Consider the following 15285-nt stretch of genomic DNA (forward strand, 5'->3'; position numbering starts at 1 on the left):
GGCCTGTGGGAGAGACCAACCATGGAGTGGCAGTGACACGGAAACACTCGAGCTTAAGGAGACATTCATGAAGCAATGGATGGCTGCTGCGAATGATTGAATGAAAGAGGGTTTGGTGTAAAATTGAGTTGTTGTTGTTGCTGCTGAACTAGGTACTACATGGAGAGTGGAACTCACAAAGCCTTCCCTAAAACCCCAATAAATCCGGACGGGCAAGGCCTCTACGGCTTCCACAAGAAGATTGGGCTGAGCGGCTGTCATGGGACCATGACTCTCCGCTTCAGCGGCCACGATCACTGCCTGAAAATCTTCTTCAAAAACACGCCGGGTGCCGGCCCGGAATCATTCTCCGTGTGTGTCGAAAATGACCCCGTGTACGACATCGGCCTGCGCACGCATAATGAGATGATCAGGAACCAAATAAGCCCGAGCAGCACGTTCAGCCAAGCGCCGGCGGGCAACGAGGTGTCGGTGACGAATGAGGAGCTCATGGTGCGTTCGAGGGCATCAATGAGCGAACAGAAGAGGGCAGTTATCTTCTTAACGGCGGAGTCGATGATGCCCAAGGTAAGATGAGGATGACGTGATACGGGGTGGGGGGAGGGTAAGGGGGGTCCCAATATAGGTCGGGGGCTAGGGACCGGAAAGTTGCGATTTATATTGAAAGGATGTATTATGGAATACTACATGTTAATGAACCACAGACCTATTTTGTTCAGCTGAGCAATCTTCTACGACAATAGAGGATTTTGTTTGGGTTAGATCGCGTAAATATATAAATGTGTCGTTAAACACGCCACCAACCTACACAGCCAAATAGTAAGGGTTATCACGTAAACAAAACATGGCAATTCGTCACTTACTAGCAAGTTGTTTGGAAAAACAAAACATCCAAGTCAGATTTGGCACGGTACATAAAATACCGAAATTAATATCTGGTACAAAAGGTGTATTACTGAAGCTATCAACAGAAGGTGAGTACCGGATTCATTGCACCTGTCGCAAATGCTATTTTAGATAAACAGGACGAATGATCAGCACGAGACTAAAAGAACACCAAAGAAATATTAAATATTCTTAGGTTTTTTCGGTAAAATCACAAACCTAAAAAAACCCTAAGAATATGAATTCTTGCAGTCACGAAAGCTTCAAATCTAAATATTAAATACTCCCAAATATAAATGTCAGCAGGGGCAGGACACGCGTGCCAACAAGGACACTCAATTGATTTTGATGATATTGAAATTCTTTGCAAAACTAGTTACTACTGGCCAAGACTATTTAGAGAATCTATCGAAATTGAAAGAAACAAAAATAATTTGAACCGTTCGGATAGCTACCGACTTAGTGCTGCGTGGAAGCGAATAATCAAATAATATGTTGTTTAAATGCAGGCCTATACAAGCCACCATGCTTCAATAGGGATACCGTTGGTACGGCTATTTTAGTACACATAATGGACAGGAAGGACAAGATCAATGGGCTCGCATAATGCGCATGCATCATGTAAGAATAGTGCAGAAGTGTAGTCACCACATCTACGCGTCTATATAAGGAACGAAACAGGTGAAATTCTCTACAAATCTGGCTGTCCCCTGATGAAGCTAGTTGTAACTACTGGCGAAACTTCGTACTCAGATTGTAAATGTTGTGGCTTGGCTCTCCAACACTGGTGTGCTCTACTGGTGACGAATTGGCATGCTCTGTTTACGTGACAACCCTTACTAGTTGGCTGTGTCGGATGGTAGTGGGTTTAACGACACATTTATATATTTATGCAATCTAACCCAAAAAAACTCTGTTATGGATGATATTGGTCGCGAAAGCCTACGTGTTAATTCCTCTGCGAGATTTGATGAGTCAGCCTCGCGCTGGTAGTGAGTTTGTGTGTGTGTGTGTGTGGGGGGGCATTTTAAACAGTACATTGTCGTGTTCTGACTTACGAAGCAGTCCGACTTATGAACGGGTCCCAGGAACGAATTGTGTTCGTAAGTCCAGAACTGTCCCGTGCAAATACACCGGCCGAAGCCCCAAGGGAGGAGTCACCGACGCTGACAATGCGAGGCCGGTCCGGGAGGAGAAATGAGCAAAGCAGCCAGGGGATAGGCCAGCAGGGAATTCAAAAGGAAAATTGCAGGAAAGGGAGGACGGGTAAGAGAGACGGTTAGAGGTGGTGGAGGGAGAGCGGTGAAGAGGGGATTGGTGAGAGAAGTTAGAGTAGAACTAGGGGCTGCCGGATTTTCAAAAACGCGGGATAATATAATCACTAACGCATACCATGGTGTGTATATTTTTTAGTGCTTAACATTTGTTTACAAATAGACAACAATTAATATCCCTACTGTAAAAGGTTACGGTTTTTACTGTACCGTACTTACCACTCCAATCTCGAAGACTCTGCATGGGGTGATGTACGTAGTACGACTACGCTCTTGTTTCAACAACAACATGTGTTTGACAATCGCCCAATTTCACACACTTTTCGTCGGATCGCACTGTGTGTATTTTCTGTTTTTATTACTGTAGTTATTAGTCGTGAAGAATGTATATAGTGCAGTATTTTCATTGTTTAAGTTTTTTGTATTTAGGTGTATAGTGTACCGTATGTAATATTTGACACTGAAATCAAGCATAGCTACTTTTTTGTCATGCACATGGTGCCAATTGCTGGATTTATACATCCTTTGGAGCGGTTTTGCCGGATCAGTACAGGACCGCCGGATAATGTTGGAAGCCAGATAACTACGCGCCGGATAATCGATGATTAGCTGTATAGTTAACGTGATGGGGGGCCTACTGGTTACATGGCTGGCAGGTTTTTCCAGCAGGTGGGCAACCGCAAAATATGACAAAAATCCTGCTCTTGGCATCTCCAGGAACTCGGTAACGCAAATGCCGAAGGGGCTTTGTCGTGATGCTGTTGCAGAGGTCGCAACCGGGTACCCGATACCCGTACCCTACCCGACTACCCGTACCCGGCCGGGTACGGGTACCCGTTTGCGACCCTGGTGCGGCCGGTTACGGGTATGGGTAAGGAATCAAAACCCGTTTGCGACCTCTGTGCTGTAGATCCCTGTGCAAGATGGGGGAGGGCCGATACAGGAAATAATAAACTATCTAAAGTTCTAAAGGTTTCATTTTACCAGGTAAGGCGCCACTGAGCTGCGTAGCTCTTTTTCAGAAGCAACCTGGCTATCACAAACTATAGCTAAACGAAGTGGCTTATCATCACCACGTGGGAATTTATAGCAGCTAAATAATCTTAATACGTATGTTAATTCTACTGGTAGGAACCACCTGGTTCCACCAGCCCACAGGGGATTATTGTGTCCGTCCGTCCGTCCGTCGTGGCCGACTGTGAGGGCGGGCACAAGCCGGCGTGAAGACGTTAAACGTTGAGTTTTAGAAGGACACCACGGGGTGACCAGCCCCTCCCCGCCCAGCCCCACCCCTCCCACCCAGCCCCACCCCTCCCACCCAGCCCCACCCTCCCCACCCAGCCCCTCCCCACCCTCCCCACGCAGCCCCTCCTCACCCTCCCCACCCAGCCCCTCCCCACCCTCCCCTCTCCACCCAGCCCCAACCCTCCCATTTTTGGATGCACGACGGACGGACGGACACAATAATCCCCTGTGGGCTGGTGTAACCAGGAGGTTCCTACCAGTATGAATATTTTATTCTGACACGCCTACCATGCAGCAGAATTGACAGGCGAGTTGTGGTGCAGCATCCACAGCTCCGGGCCACGCTAGCATCTGAAGCTCGACTCGCGGTACACATACAGAACCGTAAACACTGAGAGTAAGCGAGTGTAGTAGAGAGGAGGAGGAAGAGGAAAAGGAGGAGGACAAAGAGGAGGAAAAAGAGGAGGAAAAAGAGGGGGAGGAAAAAAAAGGGGAAAGAGGGAAAAGAGGAAAAACAATCAAAATCCTTCCTCATTGGCTAGTAAAGTTGGTCGCGAGTTCGGCGGATGAGGAGGAGTCGGATTTAAAGGGAGCATCCAAGGAGGAGGTCTCCACTCACCCCCGGGCCACACGGCGTTCAACCTCTCTCCGCGCCGAGCACCACCGGGTTCACTGCAGCCCCAGGAGTCTCGCTCACGGCGGTGAGTCGATCACCTAAACGACTATTAACCATTATTTTATTTTTTACCAGGTAATGCCCCACGGCTTGAGCTATGCAGTAGCTCTATTTTTTTTGCAGAAGCGACCTGGCTATCACAAATCATAGCTCAACGGAAGTGGCAGCTGATATCATCATCATCATGTGTGAGAAATGTATAGTGGCAGCCAAATACGTCCAATTGTATCATTATCAATTGTATCGTCCAATTGTATCATCATCAATTGTATCATCATCATGTGTGATAAATGTATAGTGGCAGCCAAATACGCTCGACACGCCCGTGATATTTGATTCAAAAATGTGGGAGGGAAAAAAATACCTGGAGGAGATTCAGATACACATTCTACGCGACCACAGGGAGAGAGACGCGCACTCCAAATGCACAGCAGGCGTCAGGGTCAGGCTCGAACCTACGAATTCCTGCATACTAGGCGAGATAGTTAAGAACTAGGCGAGATAGTTAAGATCTAGCCACTGCGGCGTCAGGGTCGGGCTTGAACCCACGAACTCCTGTATGCTAGGCAAGGTAGTTATTGTCTCCTAGCTACCGTGGTGTCAGGTTGGGATTGAACCCATGTCCTCCTGCATACCAGGCGAGGTAGTTAACATCTCTTTCTACTGCTGCATATGAAAGCCTCCCCCACATCGTGTGGGCCACGAGCGTTGTCATCCATACTACGTTTTTGGGTTAGATCACGTAAATATAAATGTGTCGTTAAACCCGCCCCCACCCAACACGGTCACTTAGTATGGTTTGTTAAGTAAAAACATGCCAAGTCGTAAGCCTAATTGTTACCATTTACAATTGGGTTTACTCTCCAACACATCAGTGTACTGTGCTAGGAACGAATTGCCACGTTTTGTATCCGTGACAAACCCGGACGAATTGGCTGTGTCAGGTATTGGCGGGTTTAACAATACATTTATAATAATTGTTTTTTTTACCCTTCTATCTGAAAACAAAACTGACACCTTTTTACAAGGAGTCATGTTTGCATAGACCGCAATACCTGCAGTCATAATACAAACAAAAGACATAACTCTGATAATGTGCATTGTCCTTGAAGTTGATTGGTCCACACCCGAGACAGCTTTCCTTAGAGAGACTAGGCGGTCTATGCAAACATGACTCCTTGTAAAAAGGTGTCAGTTTTGTTGCTAGATAGAAGGGTAAAAAACCAATTATCATATTTTTACTGGCAAATGAAGTTCCCATAGAATACATTTATATTTAGGCGATCTCACGAAGGTTGTTGTTTGACTACTCAACTTTGTTCTCCTATAACGCGGTGGTGGTCGTTGCTTTCCTGCAGAACAACGCGTTATGGAAAAACCGCGTTATAATAATTATACATATATAGTTTTGTTGATCTGTGCCTAACGCCTGACACTGTACGCTGTGTGTAACACTGGCTTGGCTTCGTGGATTTTCATGCAATTACAATTTTTTTTATGAAAGGTTTATTATGAAAATTGTAATTTATTAGTAGTTTAGATTCGAAGCTTTCGTGATTGCAGGAATTACTCTTTGGTTCTTTCGGTGAAGTCACGTAGAAATAAATTAAATAATAATAGAATACGACGTTTCGATTGTAACACAAGCAACCATCATCAGGTACGAATGATTGAGAAAACAAACCTCTCTCTCTGTTTGTCTCTGTGTGAGTCTCTCTCTGCTTGTGTGTCTATGTGTCTCCGTGTCTGTTTTGTCTCTCTCTCAAATGTATCAATCTTTGGAAGAACGTAATCAACCAGGTAGTGTGTTGACTGTTATGTTAGCCGCCTCTATATAGTATGGATTCTTGCAGTCACGAAAGCTTCAAATCAAGATTATTTACTAGGTTTGTTTTCTCATTCATTCGTACCTGACGACGATTGCTTGTGTTGCAATCGAAACGTCGTATTATATTATTATTTAATTTAATTTCTTTCTACGTGACTTTACCGAAAGAACCAAAGAGTAATTATTAGTTTGTTATTACAAGAATAATCACTTTTCTCCAAAAATACACCAGGACCGCTTTTGATAAACGCCAAGTGCGCCCCTGATTTTGTATTTTATCTTTTCGTTTTGCACACCATTACATAATAATAATAAATACTCTATTCAGTTCATTTGTGTGTGACAATCATTTTTTTTTACATCGAATAGAAATTGAAATAAAGAAGCAGAATCACTTTTAATTTGAACTCAGTGAAGTTTCACTTTGATGACTTGTGTCCATGGGGCTCCGTGTGAGCCCGTGGGTCTGTGGGTATCGGTGTGAGCCTGTGGGTCAAGGTGTGAGACCGCAAATGACTATGTAAGATAGATCAATCAGTTTCAAGGTTAATGCATATATTATCAGAGTATGTTTTTTTGTTTGCATTCTGACCACAAGTATTGTGGTTAATGCAGACATAGATCCTCATAAAAAGGTTACAGTTTGGTGTTTTTACAACTTAACACCTGGTTTTGTTGCCAGAAAAAATGGGAAAAACTTATTGCCAAGATAGATCTCCTTAAGAGACTGTCTATTTGGCGATAACTCATGGGGTCGGTAACCCGCGTTTCTGGAGCCGCGTGCGGCTCATTAAGGATTGCTTCGTGATGTTATGTATGAAAGACCACCGTCTTCGTATTGACATGCATAGCGGCTCTTGAAATATTGAGGTGTTTTTTTTTCCAAATAAAAAAAATGGCTCTTATCATTTTGGTTTTCGAGCCCCTTACAGACCTCAATGTAAGTACATTCGTAACAAGCTTCATCCCCTTTTGTTGATCAAATGCTGGATGAAAGCGTACTTAGCGTGCCATGGTGGCTAGGAGATGTTAACTACCTTGCCTGGTATACAGGAGGTCGTCGCTTCGATGCCCGGACCCTAAGGCCTTCAATATATTTGGAGTTTGCGTCTCTCTGCCCACCGTGGTTGTGTGAATTTTTCTCCGGTTTTTTACCTCCACATTTAGAGTCAACATCACGGCGTTTAGAATATTTTGCTGCTTTAAATTTCCACGTGATAAGCCACTTCGTTGAGATATCATTTGTGAGGAGCAGGTCACTGAAAAAAATATCTATATAGCAGCCATAATAGAGGTGTTTTGGGTTAGATCGTGTAAATATATAAATGTGTCGTTAAACCCGCCACCACCCGACACAGCCAATTAGTAAGGGTTGTCACCTAAACAGAACATGCCAATTCGTCACTAGTACAGCACACCAGTGTGTTGGAGAGCCAAGCCACAACATTTACAATCTGAGTACGACTTTTCGCCAGTAATTACAACTAGCTTCATCAGTCAATAGCCAGATTTGTGGAGAAGTCCACCTGTTTAGTTCCTTTTATAGAGGCGTAGATGTGGTGGGGGGAGATTAATGAGTCAACGTACATTATGCATGCGCATTATGCGAGCCCATTGATCTTGTCCTTCCTGTCCATTATGTGTATTAAAATAGCCGTACCAACGGTAATCCCTATTGAAGTATGGTGGCCTGTATAGGCCTGCATTGAAACGACGTATTATTTGATGATTTGCTTCCACGCAGCGCTAAGTCGGTAGCTATCCGAACGGTTCAAATTATTTTTTATTTCTTTCAATTTCGATAGACTCTCTAAATAGTCATGGCAAGTAGTAGCTAGTTTTGCATAGAACTTCAACATTATTAAAATCAATTGAGTGTCCTTGTTGGCACGCGTGTTCTTCTCCTGCTGACAGCTGTATTTGGGAGTATTTAATATGTATTTGATGTTCTTTTAGTCTCGTGCTGACCAATCGTCCTGTTTGCTCAATTTTCCACAAGTGCAGTTAATGCTGTACACACCTTCTGTTGATAGCTTCAGTAATACAGCTTTTGTACCAGATATTAATTTCTGTATTTTATGTACCGTGCCAAATCTGACTCAGATTTTAGTTTTTACAAACATCTGGCTAGTTTATCAGTTACTCCCACAATTTACGATATTTTGATCATTCTGATCGTATACAGGCTACCATACTTCTGTAATAAAGCTCGTTGAGGCGACTTCTGGAATCCGTCTTTTATTCAACTTGTATTACAGCTTTCCTTCACGCTGCTGACAGGCAGCGTGAGAGGGACAGATAGAGAGAGAGACACACTGCCACGTAGCCCCCTTCCTCTGTTCGTTCCCGTTCTGACCACGTGTCGTTTGTCTGCACCCCTATTTAATACCCGGGTCACGTGGTACGTTTCTGCCAATCCTCGTTAGCCTCCATGGAATATTCCAGGCTCCCTCGTAAGCTCCCGGGACCACGCCCCTGACTCATCTCCCCATTGGCTGTGGCCAAAGCTAGCAGAACCAATCCTTACAGCTGTCACCTTTCCATTACGTCAGGGCCATACCCCTCGGCTTCCCCCCATTGGCTGTAAACCAGGACCGGCAGAGCCAATCATCATGACGAGTTGTGATACGTCAGTGAGCCGGATATATCCTCACATTACACTTCAATAGGGATTACCGTTGATACGGCTATTTTAATACACACAATGGACAGGAAGGACAAGTTAAAGGGGCTCGCACAATGTGCATGTATCATGTACATTGACTCATTTATTGCCCCCACCCCCACCCCCACGTGGTGCAAGAGCGCAGAAGCGTGGTCACCACATCTACGCCTCTAATTAAGGAATAAAACAGGTGGACTGCTCCACAAATCTGGCGGCCGCCTGATGAAGCCAGTTGTAATTACTGGTGAAACGTTGTACTCAGATTGTAAATGTAGTGGCTTGGCTCTCCAACACACCAGTGTGCTGTACTAGTGATTAATTGGCATGTTCCTTTTACGTGACAACCCTTACTAGTTGGCATTGCAGGGTGGTGGCGGGTTTAACGACACATTTATATATTTATGCGATCTAACCCAAAAAACTTCTATTATGGATGGTATTGGTCGCGAAAGCCTATGTAACGCATTCCCGCGGAGGGAGCTGGTAGGAACGTTTGGTTGCTTGGTCAATGGCCAGGGTCAACGGCGGCGTGGTGTATTCCGCAAATATGCCCGACTGAGGGCGGGCACAAGCCGACGTGAGTAGGTTAAACGTTGAGTTTTATAAGGGCACCACGGGGTGACCAGCCCCTCCCCACCCAGCCCCACCCCTCCGACCCCCCACCCAGCCCCACCCTCCCGACTAAGCCCCTCCCCACCCTCCCCACCCAGCCCCTCTCCCCGTTCGCCCCACCTCAGGTCGAAGAAGAAGAGACACAGGGGCATAGCCACGTCCAGATGGCGCACGCAAGGCCGGGGACCGAATTGGTGGTGTACAAAGGCAAGACTGTGGAAGCCATCCTGGCTGGAATGAGCACAAACATCAAAGTGGCCATCGAGATCAGCAACAAGTCGAAATACACCCTGCACAAACAATCGTGAGCATAACCCTATCGCTCGGACACTACTTACGTGCACTGCTTTGTGTGTTTTAGTTTGTCGTCCTTCCCCCCACACCTCTGATTACCCCGGTTGATTACGTATGGTGTGGAAAATGTTCAACGTGCATACAACTAGCTCACACATACTCACGTAAATATAATAAAGTTTTGTTTTCCAGGTAAGAACAGGCATCACAGCAATATTTTCCTCTCAACATAGCGTCCCCGTCCCATATAATAATTCTGCACCCAGCCTTGTATGCATGTATGTTGAACCTATTTCTCACTGTGCTAATCGGAGGTGTGGGGGAAAGACAAACTATGGGTATCTATGCAAGTCTATGGGTCTCTGTGTGAGGCTTGGTAGAACTTTTGTCACACCGTTTGTAGCCAACCGTAGGTACTGGCTAACAGCGGTTGTTAGCCGGTAGGGGTGGCTTGGAAGGTCATAGTGGTGAGCTGCCACCGCTGAGGTTCTGGATTCAAATCCAATGTTCAGCCGCCTTTGATTAAAGTGGGCTTGCCCTTTGTAGTGAACCGATGCGTCCAGCCTAGTGACTAATGACTGCACGCAGCAACAACAACAAAACAATACATTTAATTCCGGTCTGAACTTCATTTGCCGAAATTCCAGCTCCTATAATTACATTTGCTGGTGTGGCTGTAACGTGACAACGGCATTTTTCTGTGGCAGGACGGGTGAGAAAGTACTACCCCACAACATTGTAGACCAGTTGGTCACGTGAAGGATCCGAGGTAGTGCTGTGATATTCGCTTCTTTAGGCACATTCAAACAAACAAACAAACACACACACTTCTGTGCGGCATCCCTCAATGACCTGTGCCTGGTTCATGCATCGTGCTAACTGCCACGCCCACCCACTCTATGTGGTCGCCACGGTGGATAGGAGATGCTAACTACCTCGTCTAGTATGGAGGAGTTCGTGGGTTCAATCCCGACGCTTGTATATTTTGAGTTTGCATGTCTTTCTCTCTCCGTTTTCACGTAGATTTTTCTCCAGATCCTCTGGGTTTTCCCTCCACATTGACCATCAACATGCGTTTAGAGTGATTGGCTGCTATACATGTAGGTCAGGGCCTTACCTGGTAAAGTAAAAACAAGTTAAGTTTCGTTGCTGCGTCACTGCTGCCTCCTTGACGCCGCATAAGCTGTCGTGCATTGCTGGAGAGGGACTCTTTCCTGGGCTCCCTTCCTCCTCCCTCTCGAGCTATGTTAACAGCCCGCTCTATAATACTTCTCTACACAACAGCTGGTGCTACACCTGGACCTGCTCGGGAACTTTCTGGGCCCTTAAATTCGTCACCACCTGCTGTGAATCTGCTCCCCCCACCTCATTTAACTCACCAACACAATGCACATCCATTTCACTCATAACACTCTCCCCCCCTACCTCCTGCTCACATACTTTAGATGTTTCCTGGATGCTGGTGTGGAGGACTACTCCCCACACTCAGAAATCATCTCCGGTGAGAAGCGAGCCTGTGGCTTCCGTAAGCTCAACATGTCACTGAAGGGCTGTTACGGGGTCCTGCGCTACTGCATCAAGGACAACAGCAAGTGCCTGGACATCATGTTCAGCAACCCCTACTCGAGCGGCGTCTTCAGCCGAGAGGTGGCCATACAGCTGCAGGACCTCGCCAACGTGGCCGCACCATCCGCCAGGCTCCTGACCGAGATGTACAACTCGAAGGTGACGGAGGATACGTTCGACAAGAAAGGAGCGGGGGACTCCAACGCCGTGGTGGAGGACAAAAAGGAATTGAACATTAAGGTGACGGCCAACATGCAGGACAGCGCGGAGTCCATCGTCCGTATAGAGCTGACGGATATTCCTCACGCAAAGCAGATCATTGTAAAGAGCTCTCCAGCCATGAGCGAGTAGGGTTGCGCTTTAAAATCACCATCATCAGATTGACAAAGGCATTTTTCTTTATAACCTCGGATTAGCACGGTTGGCTATGTATGGTGGGAAAGATTTTCAACATATATATACTGTGAGGGGAAAAAGTATTTGATCCCCTGCTGATTTTGTACGTTTGCCCACTGACAAAAGAATTATCAGTCTATAATTTTAATGGTAGGTTTATTTGAACAGTGAGAGACAGAATAACAACAACTAAATCCAGAAAAACGCATGTCAAAAATGTTATAAATTGATTTGCATTTTAATGAGGGAAATAAGTATTTGACCCCCTCTCAATCAGAAAGATTTCTGGCTCCCAGGTGTCTTTTATACAGGTAACGAGCTGAGATTCGGAGCACATTCTTAAAGGGAGTGCTCCTAATCTCAGCTTGTTACCTGTATAAAAGACACCTGTTCACAGAATAAATCAATCAATCAGATTCTAAACTCTCCACCATGGCAAGACCAAAGAGCTCTCCAAGGATGCCAGGGACAAGATTGTAGACATACACAAGGTTGGAATGGGCTACAAGACCATCGCCAAGCAGCTTGGTGAGAAGGTGACAACAGTTGGTGCGATTATTTGCAAATGGAAGAAACACAAAAGAACTGTCAATCTCCCTCGGCCTGGGGCTCCATGCAAGATCTCACCTCGTGGCGTTGCAATGATCATGATAACGGTGAGGAATCAGCCCAGAACTACACGGGAGGATCTTGTCAATGATCTCAAGGCAGCTGGGACCATATTCACCAAGAAAACAGTTGGTAACACACTACGCCGTGAAGGACTGAAATCTTGCAGCGCCCGCAAGGTCCCCCTGCTTAAGAAAGCACATATACATGACCGTCTGAAGTTTGCCAATGAACATCTGAATGATTCAGAGGACAACTGGGTGAAAGTGTTGTGGTCAGATGAAACCAAAATGGAGCTCTTTGGCATCAACTCAATTCGCCGTGTTTGGAGGAGGAGGAATGCTGCCTATGACCCCAAGAACACCATCCCCACCGTCAAACATGGAGGTGGAAACATTACGCTTTGGGGTGTTTTTCTGCTAAGGGGACAGGACAACTTCACCGCATCAAAGGGACGATGGACGGAGCCATGTACCGTCAAATCTTGGGTGAGAACCTCCTTCCCTCAGCCAGGCCATTGAAAATGAGTCGTGGATGGGTATTCCAGCATAACAATGACCCAAAACACACGGCCAAGGCAACAAAGGAGTGGCTCAAGAAGAAGCACATTAAGGTCCTGGAGTGGCCTAGCCAGTCTCCAGACCTTAATCCCATAGAAAATCTGTGGAGGGAGCTGAAGGTTCGAGTTGCCAAACGTCAGCCTCGAAACCTTAATGACTTGTAGAAGATCTGCAAAGAGGAGTGGGACAAAATCCCTCCTGAGATATGTGCAAACCTGGTGGCCAACTACAAGAAACGTCTGACCTCTGTGATTGCCAACAAGGGTTTTGCCACCAAGTACTAAGTCATGTTTTGCAGAGGGGTCAAATATTTATTTCCCTCATTAAAATGCAAATCAATTTATAAAATTTTTGACATGCGTTTTTCTGGATTTTGTTGTTGTTATTCTGTCTCTCACTGTTCAAATAAACCTACCATTAAAATTATAGACTGATCATTTCTTTGTCAGTGGGCAAACGTACAAAATCAGCAGGGGATCAAATACTTTTTTCCCTCACTGTAGATTCACACAGAGACACGTAGACTTACACAAGCGACCCATAGACTCACACAAGAGACACATAGACTCACGCAAGAGACACACAGACTCACACAAGAGATCCATAGACTCACGCAAGAGACACATAGACTCACACAAGAGACCCATAGACGCAAACAAGAAACCCATAGACTCACGCAAGAGACCCATAGACTCACGCAAGAGACCCATAGACTCACACAAGAGACACATAGACTCACGCAAGAGACACATAGACTCACACAAGAGACCCATAGACTCATGCAAGAGACACATAGACTCGCACAAGAAACTCATAGACTTACAGAGACCTATAGACTAACACAGAGACCCATAGTTTGTTGCCCTTTCTCCGCACCGATTAGCACGGTAGGCTACATACGATACGAAAGAAGTTCAACATACATACGTACCTAGCGTTGCCACCTTTGAATTGAACACAATGTGGATATAGATTACCCATGGCTTTAAATCTTGTATTTTTTAGTGCTCTGCATTAGGGTTATATTAAAATAGAAATATTACATAAAATGAACGTAATTAAGTGAATTTAATAATACAACGAATATTATAAGAACTTACAGGTGTGGTAGAGTGATATTGTATGGCACATTCCATGATTACAACTGGAACAAGCGAGGAGGTGCAGCACCTGGCCTACCTCAGGCGGTAAATCAAATCTGTACATGTTGAGTGAACCCCAATCCCATCAGAATAGAATTATAGTGCAGGCCGGAACACCACACGCACTACCTCAAGACATGCTGATTCTTATTTAACATAGGCACAGGGGCGCTATAGCCAAATATGTGCACTACATCGCCTTATATGTAGGAGGGCGTGGTTTCGATCCCGACCCTGATGCCTGTGTATTTGCAGTTTGCATGTCTCTCTTTCCCTGTGTTTGCGTGGATTTTTCTCTAGATCATCCGTTTTTTCCCTCTATTTAGAATCAACATCACGCTTTTCGAGTATTTGGCTGTTATAAGTTTCCACATGATAAGCCACTTTTGTGGCCAGGTCGCTACTGAATAAGCTATATAGGTAAGTGGGCCTTATCTGGCAAAATAAACGTTTAGTTAGTTTAGTTTTCACACACACCTCAGATTAGCACGGTTGGCTACGTACGGTGCGAAAAATATTCTACACACAATATTGCGTGTGTTATTTGTCTGACACCGAAGGCAGTTGTGTAAATTCCACATTTCTATGCTGGGGGGAGGATGTTTATCCCTGTATCTTGTGTATTTTTGTATCATCATAATAATCCCATGAATCTAACTTGTTGTCTCATATAAGCTTTGTAACCTGTCGTGATTATAACAATAAACCAAAGAAGACATTTACCGCACCCCATGTCAATGCACTGTTTGACCATGCTGATGGGCCCAGGAACGGTTCGGATATCACTCGCCATTTATAGACATTGGTGGCCTAGAACGAAGTTGCTCGGTTCAAAAATTACACTCCATGAACTATTTTGTATTTACCAGGTAAGGTCCAATGAGACATATAGCTCACAAATGATAGATCAATGAAGTGGCAGCTTATCACGTGGACATTTCTAGCAGCCAAATACTCTAAATTCATGTCGATTCTGAATATGGAGGGAAAATTGGAGTACCCAGAGAAAAAAAGCCACGCGACCATAGGGTGAGAGATCATGCAAACTCCAAATATACAGCAGGCGTCAAGGTCAGGATCGAACCCATGACTTCCTGTATACCCTTCCCTGACCTTCACCTATGATTTGTTCTGATACACGTGTAGTGGCATAGCGCTGACTGTTGTACAGCAGCTGCAGGTGGGCACATAGCGCACACGTCGTTGAGCATATACGCGGGTGTGCCGGCAGGACAGAGGAACTGGGGCAAGGGTCATGGTAGACCTCGTGTGGAAGCCCCTGGAACACTCTAGAGGGTTCGAGAAGAGAGTCGCAGCTAGGGTTGAGTCAAGCCACGACGAGGGGAATAAAAGCAGTGGAGAGTGAGAGCTCTGGGCTGCCGGTTCTGGGAGTGGACTCGTCTCGTCGTCGTCGCCTTCGTCCCTGTTGCCTTCGCCCGATTATTGCGCGGTCGGACAGTAGTTGGTTGTCCCTGTCGATGCCGTCGGTGCAACGCGGACAGGGTCGTGTCTGGGCCGGGTCATGCGGCAGCA

At 45.6% G+C, this 15285-nt stretch overlaps 1 protein-coding gene across 2 annotated transcripts; it reads left to right on the forward strand.

Moving 5' to 3' along the window:
• Nucleotides 1–527: 527 nt before the first annotated feature.
• On the forward strand, nt 528–14383 carry LOC133360720 (uncharacterized). 2 transcript variants are annotated; one of them, XM_061579507.1, is made up of 3 exons: nt 528–567; nt 9284–9489; nt 10925–14383. In XM_061579507.1, the coding sequence occupies exons 1-3, from the start codon at nt 556–558 to the stop codon at nt 11394–11396; spliced, it is 690 nt and encodes a 229-aa protein (XP_061435491.1). In that variant the 5' UTR covers nt 528–555; the 3' UTR covers nt 11397–14383. The 2 variants fall into 2 exon arrangements, with proteins under 2 accessions (XP_061435491.1, XP_061435492.1); XM_061579508.1 differs by lacking the exon at nt 528–567 and adding an exon at nt 4025–4105.
• Nucleotides 14384–15285: the final 902 nt, after the last annotated feature.

Source organism: Lethenteron reissneri, chromosome 69 (assembly GCF_015708825.2).
Source record: "Lethenteron reissneri isolate LAM-NWPU_2019-01 chromosome 69, ASM1570882v1, whole genome shotgun sequence".
Taxonomy (NCBI): domain Eukaryota; kingdom Metazoa; phylum Chordata; class Hyperoartia; order Petromyzontiformes; family Petromyzontidae; genus Lethenteron; species Lethenteron reissneri.